The following is a 17,498-nucleotide window of genomic DNA, read 5'->3' as shown; positions in this document are numbered from 1 at the left end:
TAGAAATAATCCTGTTTTATAACATGAGTGTTGGATACAGAGGTGTGCTTTTATCATTACTCTTTAGATTCATAACTAGGTATATACTCTGGAGAAATTCTTGGATTTGCCAAAAATATTTATCTAGATACCATATATATATATATATATATATATATATATATATATATTAGAGGCCCGGTGCATGAAAATTCATGCACTGGAGATGGGGTCCCTCAGCCCGGCCTGCCCCCTCTCACAGTCCGGGAGCCCTTAGGGGCAGGAGGTGACCCGGTGATCAGGGGAAGGCGATGCCCCTATCACACCTCTGCTGCTGCCACTGCCAGTAGCGCAAGCCTTGGCCAGCCTGGATACCTGAGCCTCTGGCACCCCTGGGCAGCTGGGCAGCTGCCATCCGAGGCTTGCCTGCGCCTCAAGCCGGCTCTGGATGGCTGGGGGAATGAGAGTGGGCCCAGCTGCACTGTGCACCTGCCGCCCCCCCCAGCTGGGCTGAAAGGACTGTGGGATTCCGGCAGGGCAGAGGGGACTGGGTGCCGCTGTCTTGTGGCTATGGGCACCGCCATCTTTGTGATGGTGTGACAGTCAATTTGCATATTCCCTCTTTATTAGATAGGATATAAAATAAAATATCTAGATAAATGTTTTATATATATATTTATATTATATTTATATATATGTATTATATTGGCTGTTTATAAATATATATAAAATGTCTAGATATATATGTGTATATATATATATATATATATATATATATATATGATACCTTTTTCAATTTAAAGGTTATTATTCTATGCAGATAACTAAAAAAGAATGAAGTATATATGTATATGACATGGGGAAAATATATAATGCATATTCAGTAACAAGCATGTTAAGGAACTCAGCAGTGTAATCCCATTTTAATAAAAATAGTAATGTGTCCATTGAAATAAATCTGAAAAATATACACTAAAGTGTGAATACTGGTTATCTCTAGAATGGTTTCCATTTCAAAATTGTACAGTTCTGTGGTATTTCTATATTTTTTAGTAATCTCATTTACTTTTGTGGTTAAAAAAATAGCATTGTGTTTTTATTGATTTTAGAGAGAGAGGAAGGGATAGGGATAGAGATAGAAACATCGAAGAGAGAAACATGAATTGGCTGCCTCCTGCACGCCCCCTACTGGGAATCAAGCTGCAACCCTGGCATGTGCCCTGACTGGGAATCAAACCAGTGACCTCTTAGTTCATGAGTAGACACTCAACTGCTGAGTCATACTGGTTGGGCAAGAGCGTTATTTTTTTAAAATATATTTTTATTGATTTCAGAGAGGAAGAGAGAGGGAAAGATAGAAACATCAATGATGAAAGAGAAATATTGATCGGCTGCCTCCTATACACCCCACATTGGGGATTGAGCCAGCAACCTGGGCATATGCCCTAACTGGGCATCAAACTGTGACTTCTTAATTCATAGGTTGATGCTCAACCACTGAGCCACACAGGCTGGGTAAGAACAGTATTTTTATACTACAGGCCTGGTGCCGATGAGAGCCGATTGGGGGTGGGGCCGGCCGGAGTGAGGGGCTGCAGTTGTCCTGGTCGTTCCAGTCATTCTGCCATTTGGTTGCTGGGCTTTTATTATATAGGATGTTTTAAAAAACCTGTTTAAAATAGGAGGAATACTTATTTTAGAAAGAGGGACTTTGTCTCTCTTTTTTCAAGCAGAGAAGAATTCCCTGACAACCTACCAATTCTATAAAAGAGAATCTGTGAGGACAGAAAGTTCAAAATGGGAAAGACTTCTGGACTCAGGTCCCTGTAATGGGTAGAGCGTGAATGGGGCCTGGTCAGTTCCTCCGGCTTACAAGCCTCTCCTAACCACAAAGCAAACCTGCTTGTTCCCTGACACTCTCCAGCTCAGCTCAGGAGGGTGACTGAGGTCTTGGCCAGCTGCCTTTTAGTCGTGACCCATTGTTCCAGGTTCCCAGCTGACTGAGCATCTGGCAGTTAAGCCAAAGGCCAACAATGTCCTGACTTCCTGAGTAAACACCTGTGAACTGAGAGAGGACGTGGTAGGGTCAGAGCAAGTGTTCAGGGACATAGTAGGGCAAAGAACAAAGCAAAGCCTTGATAGGGCATAAGGAAAGCCCATGAGATCTTATTCTGGGCCAGTCATTGAATCTCCCTGGAACCCCAGAATTTTCTGTTGCGTGTGGTAGGCTTTGGAGCTCTGAGAGGCATGGAAAGGAGGGTGTTCTTTGGCCCAAAAGAGAGTTCAGCTTGTGGGGAGAAGTGGGGGGTATTCCAGGCTTTGTACATGTTGTGCCTCAGCTTGTCCTGGCTAGCTTCTGTTCATTTTTCAGATTTCAAATTATAGACCACTTCCTCTTAGAAGTCTTCCCCAACTCCCACCACCCCCCCTTTACCACCCTCCAAGAAGGACGTAGAGGCCTCTGCTCACACCGCCCTTGCTTTCCCTCACCCAGCACTATCCCACTCTAACAGTTACCTGTTTGTTTTTCTCGCTGGGATTTTAACTTCCTGAGGTCATGGACCATGATTGTCTTAACTACTGTATCTCTAGCACCTAGATACTCCATAGGTACTCAGAAAATGTTGTGGGGTGTGTTTTATTCAATTTGACTTGAGAGAGAGAGATTTGTTGTTCTACTTATTCATCCATTGGTTGCTTCCCGTGTGTGCCTTGAACAGAGAGCAAACCTGCAACCTTTGCATAGGGTTGGGATGCTGTTGTAACCAATTGAGCTACCTGGCCAGGGCAGAAAATATTTTGATAATGGATGAATATAATGAAGGAATGGCAGAGAGGGCAAGTGATAGAATCCTTCCACTTGTCTGAAGTGTGGTTCTCAGCAGCCTAGGAAAGAGCCTCCAAAGGCAAAGGGGAGTTTCAGGGAAATTTATCCTCCCTTTTCTCCTCTCCTCTCCTTTCCATTCTTGGGACATTGCAGCCCTCCCTTCCCCACCTCCCAACGCCACATCCAGTTTGGTGTGAGCTTGAGCTCCCTCTACTGGCCATACTTTAGTGGCCGCAGGGAGCCAAGCCCAGGTAACCTCATTTGTTTTTCCTTCCCTCTACCCACTTCTAGACTCTGGGGTTCATGAGCGATTGGAGCATGAAGAGGAAACAGGGCTAGTCAACAACACACTGAAGGTTTCTTTGGTCTGAGCTCTCATTCCCACCCCCATTCTCATTCTTGACACCAAGGGGACTTCCCTCACACCCTCACCTCATGCTCAGTTTCCTGGAGTCTCCACTCCCAGATTCCTACTCCAGCTAATTCACAGAGATATTGATTTCCGGAGCTTTTGGTTGATACATCAGCTCTGACTGTGGAACAGAGATCTCAAGATGAGTTGGGAATAGACAAAAAAAGGCAGAGACAACAGAAAGAAAGGGACCCTGAGAGTGAAAGGATATAAACCCACATTGAGACAACACAAAGATCAGGGTTGTATCCCCAGCCCTTTCCACCCCCATGGGCTTATAAACCAGGGCCCTGCCTTAAGAAGGAAGATTTCCCTCGCCTCTTCAGTGTGCCTATGTCAATACAGAGCTAAGGGGAGTGACTGTATTGACCAGATCTTCAGGCTTAATAGGGATATTGGACTTTAGGGACACCTCCTGGACGACAGTGCATCCCCCACCCCTGCCCCCTGCTCCTGAGAGGGCCCATCCTGGAGCTCACATCTTCACTGTCACTTCCACTGAACGAGTACTCTGGCTCCAGCCCCTTCTCAGGGGTGCTCCTTTCCTTCTCTGGCATCAGCTCATCAAGCCAGAGAAGTTCTTGTGGTGAGAAGACCCACTCCAGTGCCTTTCGGACCCCCACCAGGCCCAGCAACTGCAGGGATAGAAACAAAACCCAGGGCTGTCAGCAACAACAGGAGGAACATGAACAACAGTAACATTTATTCAGCATTTCCAATGTGCTAGGCATTGTGTGTTGTTTAACTGAATGCTAAGACACTCCTCTGAGTAGATATAATAATTACGCTGCCGTTGTGCGGAGAAGGAAACTGAGGCCCTGAAAGTTTAGAGACTGGTAACCAGATTGGTCCTATCCAAAGGACCAACAGTGCTAGCGTCTCCTTTCCCAGGGCTCTCTACCTCTCCCTGTGGTTGCTAAGCCCAAAGAGGCTGGGAAAGGAGTTGAATCAGGTATCCCAGGGCCCATCTGTTGGCATCCCTCGGCCATCTTTATTTGTCCGAGGATTCCCAACCAGGCACAGCCAGGGGAAAAGGAAAGAGGGAAGAGTCTTCCTCTTATGGAAGCCTTGGCCACCCTCCCAGGCTCAGAGTCTCTCAGGAACCCCCCAGGATGCCACCCAACCCTGAGTCACCATGATGGGAAAGATGATGGCTGCAGGTGTAGACTTGATTATCCAAAGCAGACCCAGGCAGGCAAGCTGGATGGCTGTGAAGAGGTGGACCCTGCTCAGAGGCACATGCCTCAAAAGCAGGAGGTCTGGCTGGTGTTTTGCTGGCATCAATAAAAGCTGCACCCTCTTGGTGAACTGGGGGAACAAGAGGAGGAAGAGAGCAGGGTGTTTAGGTAGCCTGGAGAGTGTCACTGTTAGCCATGAAAGCTCAGCACTGGGGCAGTCAGAAGACTCCCTTGGCCCCCTCCTCACCCAGAGCATGGCAGCAGAATCCTCTGCCCAGAAGGAACAGGAAGAGGACTGGGGTGGGGTGGGGCGGGGGGAGAATTGGCAAGTGCAAGCAAGAAGTACCAGCAGGAAAGGAAAGGAGGAGTGGGGTTTCATGGTGATTTTAGGGGGCTCACCTGAATGCTGCTAATTGCTGCCACCCCCATGTACAGGAAGATGCCATAGAGCACAGGCATTGGGATGAACTGGTAGAAAGAAGTGGAGAGCCAGCAAAGGAGTTGAGCTCTGCCAGCAGCCCAGGTGTCCCCCTTGGGCTCCAACCCCGGCCTCTAGCACCCAGCATCTAAGCCTATCCAGGTTTATCTCTTTCTTTCCCACTTTATGTGCCTGATTAATGAGAATCTTCACATAAGTCAGATGCGGTAAATTCTGTAATTGTCTCCATTTTACAGATGGGAAAATTGGGTTTCAGAGAGATTTGGTAACTTACCCATTACCTAGCTGACCTCTCCAATCTTATCCATCACTTTCCTCTCTGCTTTCTCTGTTCCTGCTATGCTGACCTCCTTTCCTTCCCTCAACACGCCCAAGTTTATTTCTACCCCTTGCAAGGCCTTTTGCTTTGCTATTTTCCTCCACCTAAAAATGCCCTGACTTCCTTCTCACTACTCATGACCCACCAGAAAGGTCCTCCCTGATCATTTAAAGTAGAGCCCTGGCACGCAATCACCTTATTCTCTTTTACTTCTCAAAGAAGTGATCACTATCTGAAATTATCCTGTTTTATTGTTGTTTTTCATGTCTCCTCTCACCAGACTGCAAGGGTTGGAGGATCTCTTTCGATCACCACTCTATCTCCAGTCCTGAGACTGTGCTTGGCATAGGGCTTATGCTCGGTAAATAGCTGCTGAATGAGAGTCACCTCGTTAGTAAGCTGCTGATCTGGTCCTTCTGGTTCTTTCAACTACTCCACTCTCACCCAGCCTCGGTGACCTTTCCCTTCCCTAACCTCTTGTGGTCCTGCCAGTGACTCTTGTGGGCCAGTCTCCACACCCTCCTGACTGCTTCGCTGTCTTGGCTTGTTGAACCTTTCTGCTATTACTCGTTAACTTTTGTTTGTGTGTGGGTGTTGCTGGCAGGTGCTTGGTTCTACATTCCTTTTCAAGGCTCTCCTCTCCCCCCCTTCTCCCAGGTGCCTAGCACAGCCTTGCACACAGAAGGTGTTCTTTAAACATATGGTTCTGGTGAGGAAGAAGTGAAGTGCTTTTGCCGCAAAGTTTTTGTGGGGTGTGATGATCATACTCTGAATCTAAGGCTTGTTGGGAGGCTGGAGCGAGGGCAGCGCTTGGCCTTTGTGTGTGTGTGGGGGGGGGGGGTGCTGGGGGGGACCTTCCTACACCCTGTACACTGGGTAGAAAGCCTACTTGGTAAGAGTTTGGGTTCTCAGATCCGAGAAACTAGCTCTCTTAGTGACCTACGTGAGCTACTAAACTTCAGGCTCCTCATTTGTAAAAGCCACATGCATCTCAGGGTTAATGTGAGGATTGAATGAGGCCAGGTATGGAGAAACATGCACTAAGTGTTCAGCCCATGTCAGCTCTTGTATTTATGATTACTACCCTGCCCCTGACGCCAGCCTGCCTAACAAATGTACCTTGAGTATAGGTGCCAGGAAGATGGAGATTCCTGTAAGGATGAACACCACCAGGCCTGTCAGCCTCTGCTCCCTGTGGGGGGAGGGAAGAGTTAGCCAGGGCCTGGGGGAGCCCCTGGGGTGCCCAGGCTGGAGACCCAAGCCAGACACCACTATAGACCCTGGCAGGGGGGAAATGGAGGGATCCTACAACTGTCGCCTTAGCTTGGGGTGAAAAACTGGAGAGGAAGGGGCAGGGCACCTCAGTATGGGGGCCCCAGGCCTCTCCATCAGTTCAAGCTCATAGTTGCTCTTTCTTTTCTTTTTCTTCCTTTTCTTTTTCTTTGTTGTTGTTGTTGAAAAATTAGCAATTTCTACACTGCCATAAAGACTTTCATTTCAGTGTACAAAGTTGATTTCACATACTTTGGACAGATTGTGTCTCCAGCAGTTACAAAATTGTTTTTGTGGTGTTTTACCTTATAACATCAATGAGGTGCTTCCATATTGAGTGGGTTCATTAGGTGGCACCTCACCCTTGCTCAGCCCTGGCTGCCTCCACCCTTACTTCAATGATGCTCCTCTTGAGGCCCTCCCAGTCCCATGGCTGAAGGAGGAGAGGGAAGATCTGACACACCCATCTCAGAGCCCATTCACCCCTCCCCATTCACCCCACTGCGATGATCCTGGGCAGTGAGAGAGCCCTCTGGAGCTACCAGCTTAGAACTTAAGCTGCCCGAATAACTCTGCCTTGTCCCTTGCTCCCCCACCGTGCTGCCCACCTCTCATTCCAGCCCCCTGAATACCGGCCTCACCTGATGCCCAGGAAGCGGGGGGGCTCCCCCAGAGCACAGGCTCTGCTCTCTCTCCGAAGGCTGTCCATGTGGGCCAGGGAAATGACAGTGGCTGAGACATACCAGGGAAGCCCAAGCGCTGATGTGAGCAGCATCAGCAAAGCCACACAGAAGAGGTCCAGGTGGAAGCCAGCTCCCTTCTGCAGGTGGTGGTGGGGCAATTGGGATGAAACTAGCCCTCTGGGGTGGGAGAGGGAAAACCTGGAACCCACCCTGGGGCTTCTGTCCCTTGGTCCAGGGGTCCAGGGTGTTCCCGGCAGGCCTCACCCGCAGTCTATATTCCGCACGATTGAGAATGACCGCTGTGATCTGCTGGTCCATGAAGATGAGAATAGACAGCAGCAGGGCAGGCAGAGCGGCTGCCACACTCAGCCACCAGGGGTTGGTTCCAAAAGGTGACACCAGCCAGTCACGCCCAGGTAGTGTGGGCTGGGGGGAGGACGGTCCATGGACATATTGGAGAGGGTCTCCCAAGAGCACCTCGCCTGTACACTCCAGCCTTGGCATTCTTCCACAACCTCCCTTACCACAGCCCCTCCCCACCAAGGCCCTGGATGCTATGTGGGAGCAGTGTGTGTGTGCATAGCTGGTTCAAAGCATCCCAGTACCTTAAGAGAGGGCAGAAGGAGGGGAACCAGCTAGGGGGTTGGGCTGGAGCCAGGGGCTCTGGACTTTGTTTCTCTTGGGCCCTCCCTCCCTGCAAGAGGAGGAGGGCGTAGCGAAGGCCTGCCCATCCTTCTTAGTGTACCGAGCTCTCCTCCCTGGGCACCCCCTCTCAGCATCCAGGGTGGGGCAACTCAGGCTCAGACCTGCCTTGATCTGGGGCAGGGGCAGGGCTGGGTGTGTCTGTGTCTGCTCTGATTATAAGCGTCTGTGTGGGGGACAGGGCCCCAGATGTTGTCTTGGGTTCTGAGTCCCTGAGGCTGCCTGAGTTGGAGTCCCGCTGCTGTCCTGTCTTATGGGAAGCTGGAAGGGAAGGTTCCAAATGCACAGAGTGTAGGTGCCAAGGTGCTAAGCCCTGATCTGTGCACTGTTATGCCTAGAGAGGGAGCCCCAACTTCACTGGATCAGGGCAGGCAACCTGGGGTCAAAATAGAGAGTGGGGAGTAGTGGAATGGGTAGGACCGTGCCCAGGGTAGGGAAAACCATGACAATAGTGAGGTCTGGGTATGTGTCAGTCCCAGCATTGTGATAAGTGCTTTACACTATTATCTGTAAACCTCAAAACACCTATGAGTGGGAACTATTGTTATTTATTTCCATTTTATAGATGAATAAATTGAAGATCAGAAATGTGGGTTAACTTGCCTAAGGTCACACAGCCAAGAAGTGGCAGAACCAGAACTCAAACCCAGGCCAGCTGACTGGAAGGAACCCATCCTCTTAACGCCATACTATAATAGCTACTGAGTATTCTCTGCTTATTATGTGTCTAGAGCAGCAACTCATTCATCCTCACAACTCTGTGAGGCCATTATTATTACTATTTCTATTTTACAAGGGCAAACAGAAACTTAGAGGAGGTGAAATGTGGAATTTATTCATCTTCCCCCTCCAAGGTCCTGTCTGCTGGCCCTGCTTCTCCCTCCCCCAGCTCTCACCTTGAACTCTCTGGGCACCGTGAGCTTTGGCGTGGCTAGGCCCAGGAAGGCATCAAGGCCACAGCCCAGCAGGATGGCCAGGACCGAGGAGAAGTCGCTGAGTACCTTGCGCACCTGGCCACACAGTGGACACTCAGTCAGGTTCAGGCCTGCCATCACCCGTCCCATTCACAGGCAGGGCCCAAGGCCAAGAGCTAGTCCTCTCCCACAGAAAGAGAGGTGACACTCACCACAGATGGGAAGAAGCGGCTTGTCTTGATATGCTTGAAGGCCATGGCAAAGAGGAAGGAGGCAAGGAAGAGGAGGAGGGAGAAGAAGGCGATGTCTGGGACTGTATGACAGCCAGGGCCACGAGGGTGGCCTCCCTGCCGGACACACTCAGGTGGAGGCAGCAAGGACGCATTGACCAGGCCTAGGTCCTATATGGAGTGGTGGTCAGGGGTGAGGCTATGGGCACAGGCAGCACAAGCATCCACTGATGCCCCGTGAGACACCGAGGGCCAAGGACAGGGGGTTCCCCAGCCATAGCAAATGGCTGGGGCTCAAGTGATCTCTGAGGGTTTCTCTAGCCCAGTGATGGCGAACCTTTTGAGCTCGGCGTGTCAGCATTTTGAAAAACCCTAACTTAACTCTGGTGCCGTGTCACATATAGAAATTTTTTTGATATTTGCAACCATAGTAAAACAAAGATTTATATTTTTGATATTTATTTTATATATTTAAATGCCATTTAAAAAAGGAAAATCGACCAAAAACATGAGTTCGCGTGTCACCTCTGACACGCGTGTCATAGGTTCACCATCACTGCTCTAGCCTGTGGGATGGAAAGAGCCTGGAACCACTGACTTATTCTTCCCAGGAACAGGTCTCACCGTGCTTAAGAGGTCCTCTCTGTCTTTTGTCTTTGTCCTTGTCCACTGAGACTCATTTCCTGGGAAGCAGAGAAGAATTTGGGTGTGTGCTCCGCCCCCGGGAACCTTCTCCAGCCCCTCCGGAGCCTAATCTCATGGATCCAGCGGAACCAGAAAGTTCTGGCTCATTTGTCTGCTGACTCCAAGAGCTACCATGTCTGCTTCTCAGGACACTGCCTCATGCCCTGGCTCCTTCAAATTCTCTACTTATCTGTATCCCTGGTGCCCAGCACAGGACTGGCCAGAGCAGACGCCCAGCAAACATTTGCTCAAGGGGTGAGCATACAAATCCACCAGGGGCGGAACTGGTCTTGTTCACGCCTGGCGCAGAGACTGGCACTCTTGAGGGGACACCTCTTCTCCAGTCCTGCTGTTCCCGTCATGTGGAGGGATATAGGCAAGTGTAATCCCCTGAGCTTCTCTCCACTAGGTCAGCCCCTCGGTCCAAGGGGAAGAGCAGCCATTTATTTGATTGGTGAGCTTGGGATTAGAAACTGGGCGTGCCTGGCCCGCCCTTTCCTCCCCTGCTCTTGGGAGTAAGCTGCCTGCACTTGCACCTAACTGCTCCTCTGGAGCAAGACAGTCCCTTTTCCAGTGTGGCCATGACCAAGCGGGTAAGTCTGCCTAATGTGGGTTTTATTGTTAGGAAGCTCATTCACCCATAGATATCACCATGTTCTTCGATCAGCATCGTCAGAAATAAAGACGGTATTGGGCCTGCTCTGTGACTTATTTTCACCTGATTTAGAATCGTGGTGGGGGAGGTGCTGCGGTTGTCGGGTAAGTACTCAGATTTTTGCTGAATGTAACCGGGGAGGGGGGACAGCAAGGAGACACCCTCTCCCTCCTTATCCTCCCTTATCTTGCCAAGCTCCCTATTTCCCTCACCCACCTCCAGGGTCTGGGTACTGGCAGAAGCAGCCGTAGGCGGGAGAGCCAGGCCTCTGGATGGGATAGGCACGGGTCAAGCTCAGCATTTTGCCCACGGCGTCATAGATGAAGATGAGGCTGATGAGGGCACAGAAGCCTTCCTCGGTGAATCGAGTAAAGTAGCGCACCAGCACACTGGCCTCTGTGGCCACCAACACCAGGCAAAAGGTGGCCACCCAAATGCCCACCCATAGGCGGAAGGGCAGGTAGTCCAGGCTGTAATCTCTGGGGGGTGAGAGACAGGCAGGGCTTGGCAGGGCCATTCTGCTCCCCGCTTAACCCAGGTCAGGTGCCCCTAGAGCCAGACAGTTCCACCCTCCCCTTCTGACTCAGCCAGGATCAGGCCAGTGAGGTGAGGGAGTCCCACCTGCTGAAGGAGAAGAGCAGGCGTTCAAAGACCAGCACTGGCCCCGTGCTGCTGAGGATGGTGAGGGGCTGGCCGGCCATCAGGCAGAAGGCAGCTCCTGCCACCGCTGTGCCCAGGAAGCTTTCCAGCACCCCCTAGGGGCCAACATGGGGCCTTGTCAGCACAGGACCCTGGAGTCCTCAACACAGGAACCCAAGCTCCCAGGGGCATCCACACCCACCCATAGTCCCAGGGAAGGGCGAAGGGCATGGCTGCAGGAACACCAAAGCTTGTGCGTGTCCCCCTTCCACATCCCTACCCACCTGAGCACCATCGGTGGCTTCTCCCAGCAGCCCCCCAAAAGTGATGGCGTTAGTGATGGTGGCCAGGTAAATGTAGAGCACGGCGGAGAAGCACTGAGGGTGCAGGGCGTCCAAGAAGTCACTGGGGTACCACAAGGCCTTCCTCCGGACGTCCTGGACAAGGCCCCCAAACAGCCTCCCGCCCATTGGTCGTCAATGATACCGGTTTACACACCCCACGCTCCTCTCCCCACTACTGCCCCTGAGCCCCTGTCAGTGAGCACACACCTCTATGCTCCTGGGACCCCTTCCCCCGCCCTGGACACCGATCCTTACTCCTACCCCAGCTCGCCTCACCTGCCCATCCGCTGCAACTCCGGGCTGGGTGCCTGCGGCGGGTGGCCGTGCCTGTCCTCGGCCGGAGACCCACGCCGGGCAGAGGGGCCCTTGACCTCCTGCATTTGCGAGGGGACCCTGAAGGGAAGGGGACTGAGGTCTCCAACTAGCCGCCGACTGGGAGCCAAGTTCATGGCGCCCTGCCCCCTAGTGGCTGCTCGTATCCCTGCGGGCAGCCTCCAAATTCCAAGGTAAGTAAGTCCCGGATACTTTCCTGGAATCCCATCCCCTCCTCAACAGCGGAACTGGACCCAAGACTGTGGGGAGAGAAGGATCTATATGGGATGGCTACCCCGGATACCTTTTGTGTTGAGAGGGCAGACATTTAGGCGGGGGAATCCGGGCTGTGGGGTCCCACCGGCCTGGGGGGAGCACTGTCACCTCCTCTAGGAAGGCATCCAGGGCTGCCAGAAGGTCATAAAGGTTGCAGGCCCGTCGAACTGACCACTGGAATTGCTGGGGACAGGCACAGAGAGGCAGCAAATGCATATCTGAGTTCCCACATCCATTTTCACAGTCTCAAAACTAGACACGCGCGTCACCTAGGCAGACCAGTCGTTCAAGCATTCGTCCACTAATGCAGGCTTTCAGTATCTGCGGGGTGCCTATTGTGCTCGGGAAGGGGGCGACAGGGGTAGCCAAGGAAACTCCAGTCCTCGTGCTCACACACACACAGCCACTCTCTGCCTCATTGCTGTACTTAATACACACAGAGTCCACACACACACGTGCACACGTACACACACAGGCCTGCCCCTCACCGGGTCACTGAGGAGGACCGCCATCGCCCGGCCCATTTCATGGTAGCTCCTTCCCAGTGTGGGGGGACCGAGGAGGAGGCAGAAAAACCTGAGGAAGGAACCGCGCCCCAGGGAGGGCCAGAGGCTAATATGCCATAGGGCAGTCCTGACTTCTGACCCCCCTAAAAGCCCCCATACACACACTTACCTGCACACCCACTTTGCTGCCCTGACCACTAACCCCTCCCCCGGCCCTGAGCACCATCCCCCACACACCCCAAGAGAACTGGACCAGAGATCTCGCCATCCCCTCCCCAGTAACGGCCCTTCTCTGGGCTCCAGGATCCCTCACCCCCACTCCGCAGCCTCACCTGCTGGGGAGGGGCACCTCAGTAATGGGCCCCAGCACCACTGGATCCCGCAGTCGCACAAAGGCCCCCAGTGGCTGTGCCAGGAAGCCCAGCTCTCCTGCCAGCACAGCCCCGGCCTCAGCCCCTGGAGGCAGCTTCTGTCTCAGGGAGTTCAGACGCTGATGGGGGTTCAGGGAGACACAGAGGGTGAGAGCTTATTTGGGGAGGGGATGTTGGCTGATGAGGAGTCCAGTGGAGGGTGGGCCCCTGGTAACCCTGGCCCCTGGCCCCTGGCCCAGCCCTGCCCTAGGAAGCGCCGCAAACCTGCTCCTTCAGGGGGGCTTCCTCATCGCGGGAAGACTGTCTTGGACGGGCAGACCCTTTAAGACAAGGTTTTGCAGTGATTAAGAGCATGGGCTTTGGGAATGGACCCGCCAGGACTCCCTGACCAGCTCCACTGACAAGCTCTGAAAAAGAACACATCCCCCCTCTGAAACTCAGTTTCTCATCACGAAAATGGACATTATTGTGGTACTACCGAAAGGGTGCTTGTAAATATTAAATGAGAAGCTCCCAGTGCAGTGCCTACCAAGAACACCCTTTCACAAAGCTCTGGCTGTTATGATTCTAGCCCAGCCGTGGGCAAACTACGGCCCGCGGGCCGCATCCGGCCCGTTTGAAATGAATAAAACTATTGAAAAAAAAGACCGTACCCTTTTATGTAATGATGTTTACTTTGAATTTATATTAGTTCACACAAACACTCCATCCATGCTTTTGTTCCGGCCCTCCGGTCCAGTTTAAGAACCCATTGTGGCCCTCGAGTCAAAAAGTTTGCCCACCCCTGTTCTAGCCCCTCCGTTCTCCCCTCATCATTATTCCCGCTCTCTCTCACCCCTGAGTCCTGGGTGGAGGGTGGAGGTCTAAGCCAAGGCTAGGCCACTCCTGGTCCAGGAAGGTGCAAGGGGGATCTGGGAACCTCCCATCCTAGGATTTGTGGTTCTGGGCCCAGGGATGGGCCTCTTACCCCAGCAGGGCCTGGTGCTTGTGGTCTGGATGAGGTGCTGGGGTCTCTGCAGCAACAAGGACTGCAGCTGCCCTCTCAGCTCCGGGCTCAGCGACTCCACTCTGGTCACCTGCTCTGGGAAGCAGAGGTGGGGCTCCAACCCTTTCCTGAGAGCTCCCTGCCCCCCAATTCTTCCCCTGTCCCCTCTGCCCAGGTCACTTTCCCTCCTGGGAGTCTCAGGGAGTGGAGGAGCCAGGGAACTTCTCCTTCACTCTGCTTTTCCATCTCTTCCTTGTGACAGGGATGGGTAATCCCTAAGGTGGGTGTGGTGGGCCCTGCAAAATTCCAATACTTTGGGGGGAAATCTGAGGGAAATGATGGCATGTCTACCCGGGTCCTCCCTACAGAGAGCCCCAGCGTACCCACGAGCTCCAGGAGGCTCTGAGCCGGGCAGTCCAGCAGGACAAGGCCCTCCATGAGAAGCCTGCGGAGCTTCTGCAGGCTGGGCAGCGCCAGGGTGGGCACATGGGGGGCACTCCACCGGCCCCCACCCATCTCCAGCTTCTCTTCAAACAGCACCCACCTGCAGTGGAGAAGGGTGGACAGTGTTACTGGGGGCACCTCCCCAGGTCCAGGTGGGGACACAGGAGAGCCAAGGAAGGTAAGTTGACGAGGGAGACGTGACCCCAGTGGTGCAGAGTATGCCCTCCTTTCGCAGTCACCTCTCACCTGGGGTCTTGGGAAACTCAAAACTAGACCGAGGAGAAGCTGAGCATCAGAGAGGGTGGGGACCTGACATGTGGGCAGAGAGGAGCTTCTGATTGGGGGTAAGAGCACCCCCTACAGGAAGAGCTGGGGTCATGGAGGAGGCCCCAGCTGAGGAGGGGGAGGACCCCATAAAACTGGCCTGGGTTTCACTCACCTGCCTGTCTCTCTCCACTCTAGCGCCTGGGGCCAGCCAAGCAGCTCATTCAGCTGAATGAAGAGCAGAGGGTCCTTGGGTACCCCAGTGTCTGAGGAGCCATCCGGGCTGGGGCCAGAGCCTGGGCCGCTGTCCAGCTCTCCTGTGGGCCCATTTTCCTGAGCACTGTAGACATCAGACTCCTCCTGGCCCGGCAGCTTCATCTCGGCGAGGCTTGCGCAGCCTTTTGGAACTGGTACAGTCTGGGGTTCTGAGTCCAGGAGCCCCTGGACTGGCTGCATTTATAATGTACCCCCCAAGCAACACAATACAAACACAGCAAGGCCTGCTGACTCCAGAGCCAACCGGGTTGCCTCCTCCCCTGCTTGCTTTCCCCATCCCTGAATGGCCTGAGAGTGTTTGTTAGGGTAGCCTGAACTCTCCCAGGCGCTCCAGAAACGTCCTAGCTGGGGCCAAAAGTATTGTGTGCATTTTTTGTGGGATCACGCCTGACTTCACAGTATTTTGTGTAAATAAATAGGAGTAAATTGTTGGCCTGGGTCTGAGAATTGACAGGGCCAGATTATGCTGCCCCCTATTTTGTATCAAATAAAAACACCAAATACTCAGAACTGTTTTGGTTGTCACCAACACTCCCTGAGGGCACTCAATAGGACAAACAGAGACCTAACTAATAACTGGGTCTATAGAAGCCAGGCAGGGTAAAGGAAAGAGCAGGTAGAAGCCCTGCCCATTAAGTGGACTAATGGTGGAAAGTGGAAGCAGTTCATGAAGAGCATAGCGGCTGAGTCTTACATTCTTTTGTCAAATAACACCTGGATACTCCACAATTTAACTATGTCCTTGGGGTCTGCCCTGATAACTGAACCCCCTGGTGAAGATGGAGGAGCCAGCTAGGGTGTGTGTGTGTTTGAAGGTGTTCCTGGAGCTGAATGAGCAAAGGAGAATGTGGGATATTGTCAAGTTTTGTTGGCTCTACCTTCAGGCACAGCATCCAACCACATCGCCCATCTCCAACACGACTCCTCTGATCCAAGCTGCTAACATTTCTCCCCTGAATTTTTTTAATAGCTTTTTAATCTCTTGCAATAATCTCCCTGCTCCCACTCTTTCTTCCTTGCCCAAAGTCCATTTTCTTTTTTTTTTTAATGTATTTTTATTGATTTCAGAGAGGAAGAGAGAGATAGAAACATCAATGATGAGAACGAATCATCGAGCGGCTGCTTCCTGCACTCCCCGCACTGGGGATTGAGCCTGCAACCCGGGCATGTGCCCTTGACCGGAATCAAACCTAGGACCCTTCAGTCCGCAGGCCGACACTCTGTCCCCTGAGCCAAACCAGCTAGGGCCTAAAGTCCATTTTCTACACAGCAGCCATAGGGGTCCTTTCAAAAGCCAATCTAGCCACATGAGTCTTGTACTCAAAACTCACCCAATGCCTTCCCATTACTCCTAGAGGAATTAAAGTCTGTCATGGCCTACAAGTTCTGGCCCCAGCCTACCTTCCTGGCCATATCTCATACCACTCTCCCTTTGCTCTCTGCTTTCCAACCACACTGACCTTTGTTTGTTTTGCAAAGCCTGTGCCTGCCTGAGGGCCTTTGCGTGGCTCTTTTCTCTGCAAGGAAAGCTTTCCCCCAAACCCTCACATGACTGGATCCCTGTCATCTGAGTCTCATCTCAGATGGTATCTATTCAAGGAAACTTTACTTTTCCATCCTGTCCTGAGTTTCCCTCTTGAGTCACTCTTCACATTTCTCTGTTTTATTTTCTTCCTAGCAGTTACCACTGTAATAACTGCCCCGGTCATTTATTTGTTTATCGTTTATTGCCTGCCCCTCAACGCGCACACACTGGACTGTACCATCCACAGAGCAGGTATTTTATCTGTAATCTCTACCGCTACCCCTAGAGCACCTAGTGGCTGGCCCTCAATATATACTTGTTCAATGAGCGCATAGAAAGGGTGGGGCTGGGGAATGAGATGCGTTTCTCGTGGAGGCCACACGAGGGCGCTATTCCCCGTTGACCGGATCCGTAGGGTCGGAAGTGGGGTGGGGGGGGGGGGGGGCGAGCAGGGGCGGAGAAGGCCAGAGGACAAGGGAGGGGTCCTGGACCTCCAGGGACCCTGGCCCACAGCTGACTGACCTGATGGGATGGAATGGGGTGTTGGGGGAGCGCAACAGGGATGGGGAGAGAGAGCTGAGCAGGCTCAACTGAATGTGGTGGGCAAAACCCCCACTAGATACCTGGGACCCATCTCCTCCCTGAGAAATGGGACTCACGTTAGCCCTCCCACCACCCCAGTCTGGACTTGGAGAGATTTGCCCCAAGTCCAAGGAGCTCACAGGGCAAGAATGAGAGGCGTGAGTCACTATGATCATTGCCAGTTGGGGACAGGGTGCTGAGTCTGAGGGGGGAGTTGGTTTCAGTCTCCGGAGGAATAGAAACTGGTTTAGGGCCTGGAATCCTGGGACCACCCCCTTCAGGAATGTGCCCCAAGCTCAGGGGCGACTCAAGGAAGTCTGAGGGGGACAGGAGCATGGGCTTGGTGTGAATACCCCCTCACACACACCCCCTCCCTTCCCACTCCCCTACTCTTGCCAGAGTTCAGAGGGTCTGTCTTTGCCCTCTCTGCGGCCCCAACTACCCTGGCTCCCAAGAATGCCCGTGGGTAGAGGGCCACCATGCCTCCACTCTCCCCAGATACCACTGCCACTTCCAGGGCCCTGAGTGCCCTGAGACGGGGAGGTTGGTGAGGGATGCAAGGAGGAACCCAGAGGTCTGCCTGGGCACCAGCAGTCTCCCAGGCAGGGAAGGTGTGCTGTGTGGGCAAGCAGACCTGGGTATGGGCACCGGAAAATAGCCTGACCCAGGAGTTTTAAGAC

General features: G+C 52.6%; 1 protein-coding gene across 3 annotated transcripts; it reads right to left on the bottom strand.

Moving 5' to 3' along the window:
* Positions 1-3,285: 3,285 nt before the first annotated feature.
* On the bottom strand, positions 3,286-14,891 carry SLC4A9 (solute carrier family 4 member 9; the record flags this gene model as incomplete). 3 transcript variants are annotated; one of them, XM_081091101.1, is made up of 21 exons in its annotated part: positions 3,286-3,339; positions 3,698-3,853; positions 4,353-4,526; positions 4,796-4,864; positions 6,274-6,346; positions 7,068-7,246; positions 7,374-7,535; positions 8,708-8,821; positions 8,938-9,126; positions 9,580-9,638; positions 10,511-10,773; positions 10,916-11,049; positions 11,218-11,392; positions 11,554-11,670; positions 11,894-12,048; positions 12,354-12,441; positions 12,704-12,861; positions 13,007-13,062; positions 13,710-13,823; positions 14,111-14,271; positions 14,611-14,891. In XM_081091101.1, the coding sequence occupies 21 exons, from the start codon at positions 14,889-14,891 to the stop codon at positions 3,286-3,288; spliced, it is 2,931 nt and encodes a 976-aa protein (XP_080947227.1). The 3 variants fall into 3 exon arrangements, with proteins under 3 accessions (XP_080947227.1, XP_080947228.1, XP_080947229.1); XM_081091102.1 differs by having other exon boundaries at positions 9,589-9,638; positions 11,218-11,359; XM_081091103.1 differs by lacking the exon at positions 8,938-9,126.
* Positions 14,892-17,498: the final 2,607 nt, after the last annotated feature.

Source organism: Myotis nattereri (assembly GCF_964212035.1).
Source record: "Myotis nattereri genome assembly, chromosome: 5".
Lineage (NCBI taxonomy): Eukaryota > Metazoa > Chordata > Mammalia > Chiroptera > Vespertilionidae > Myotis > Myotis nattereri.
This window is presented reverse-complemented; position numbering and strand designations above follow the sequence as displayed.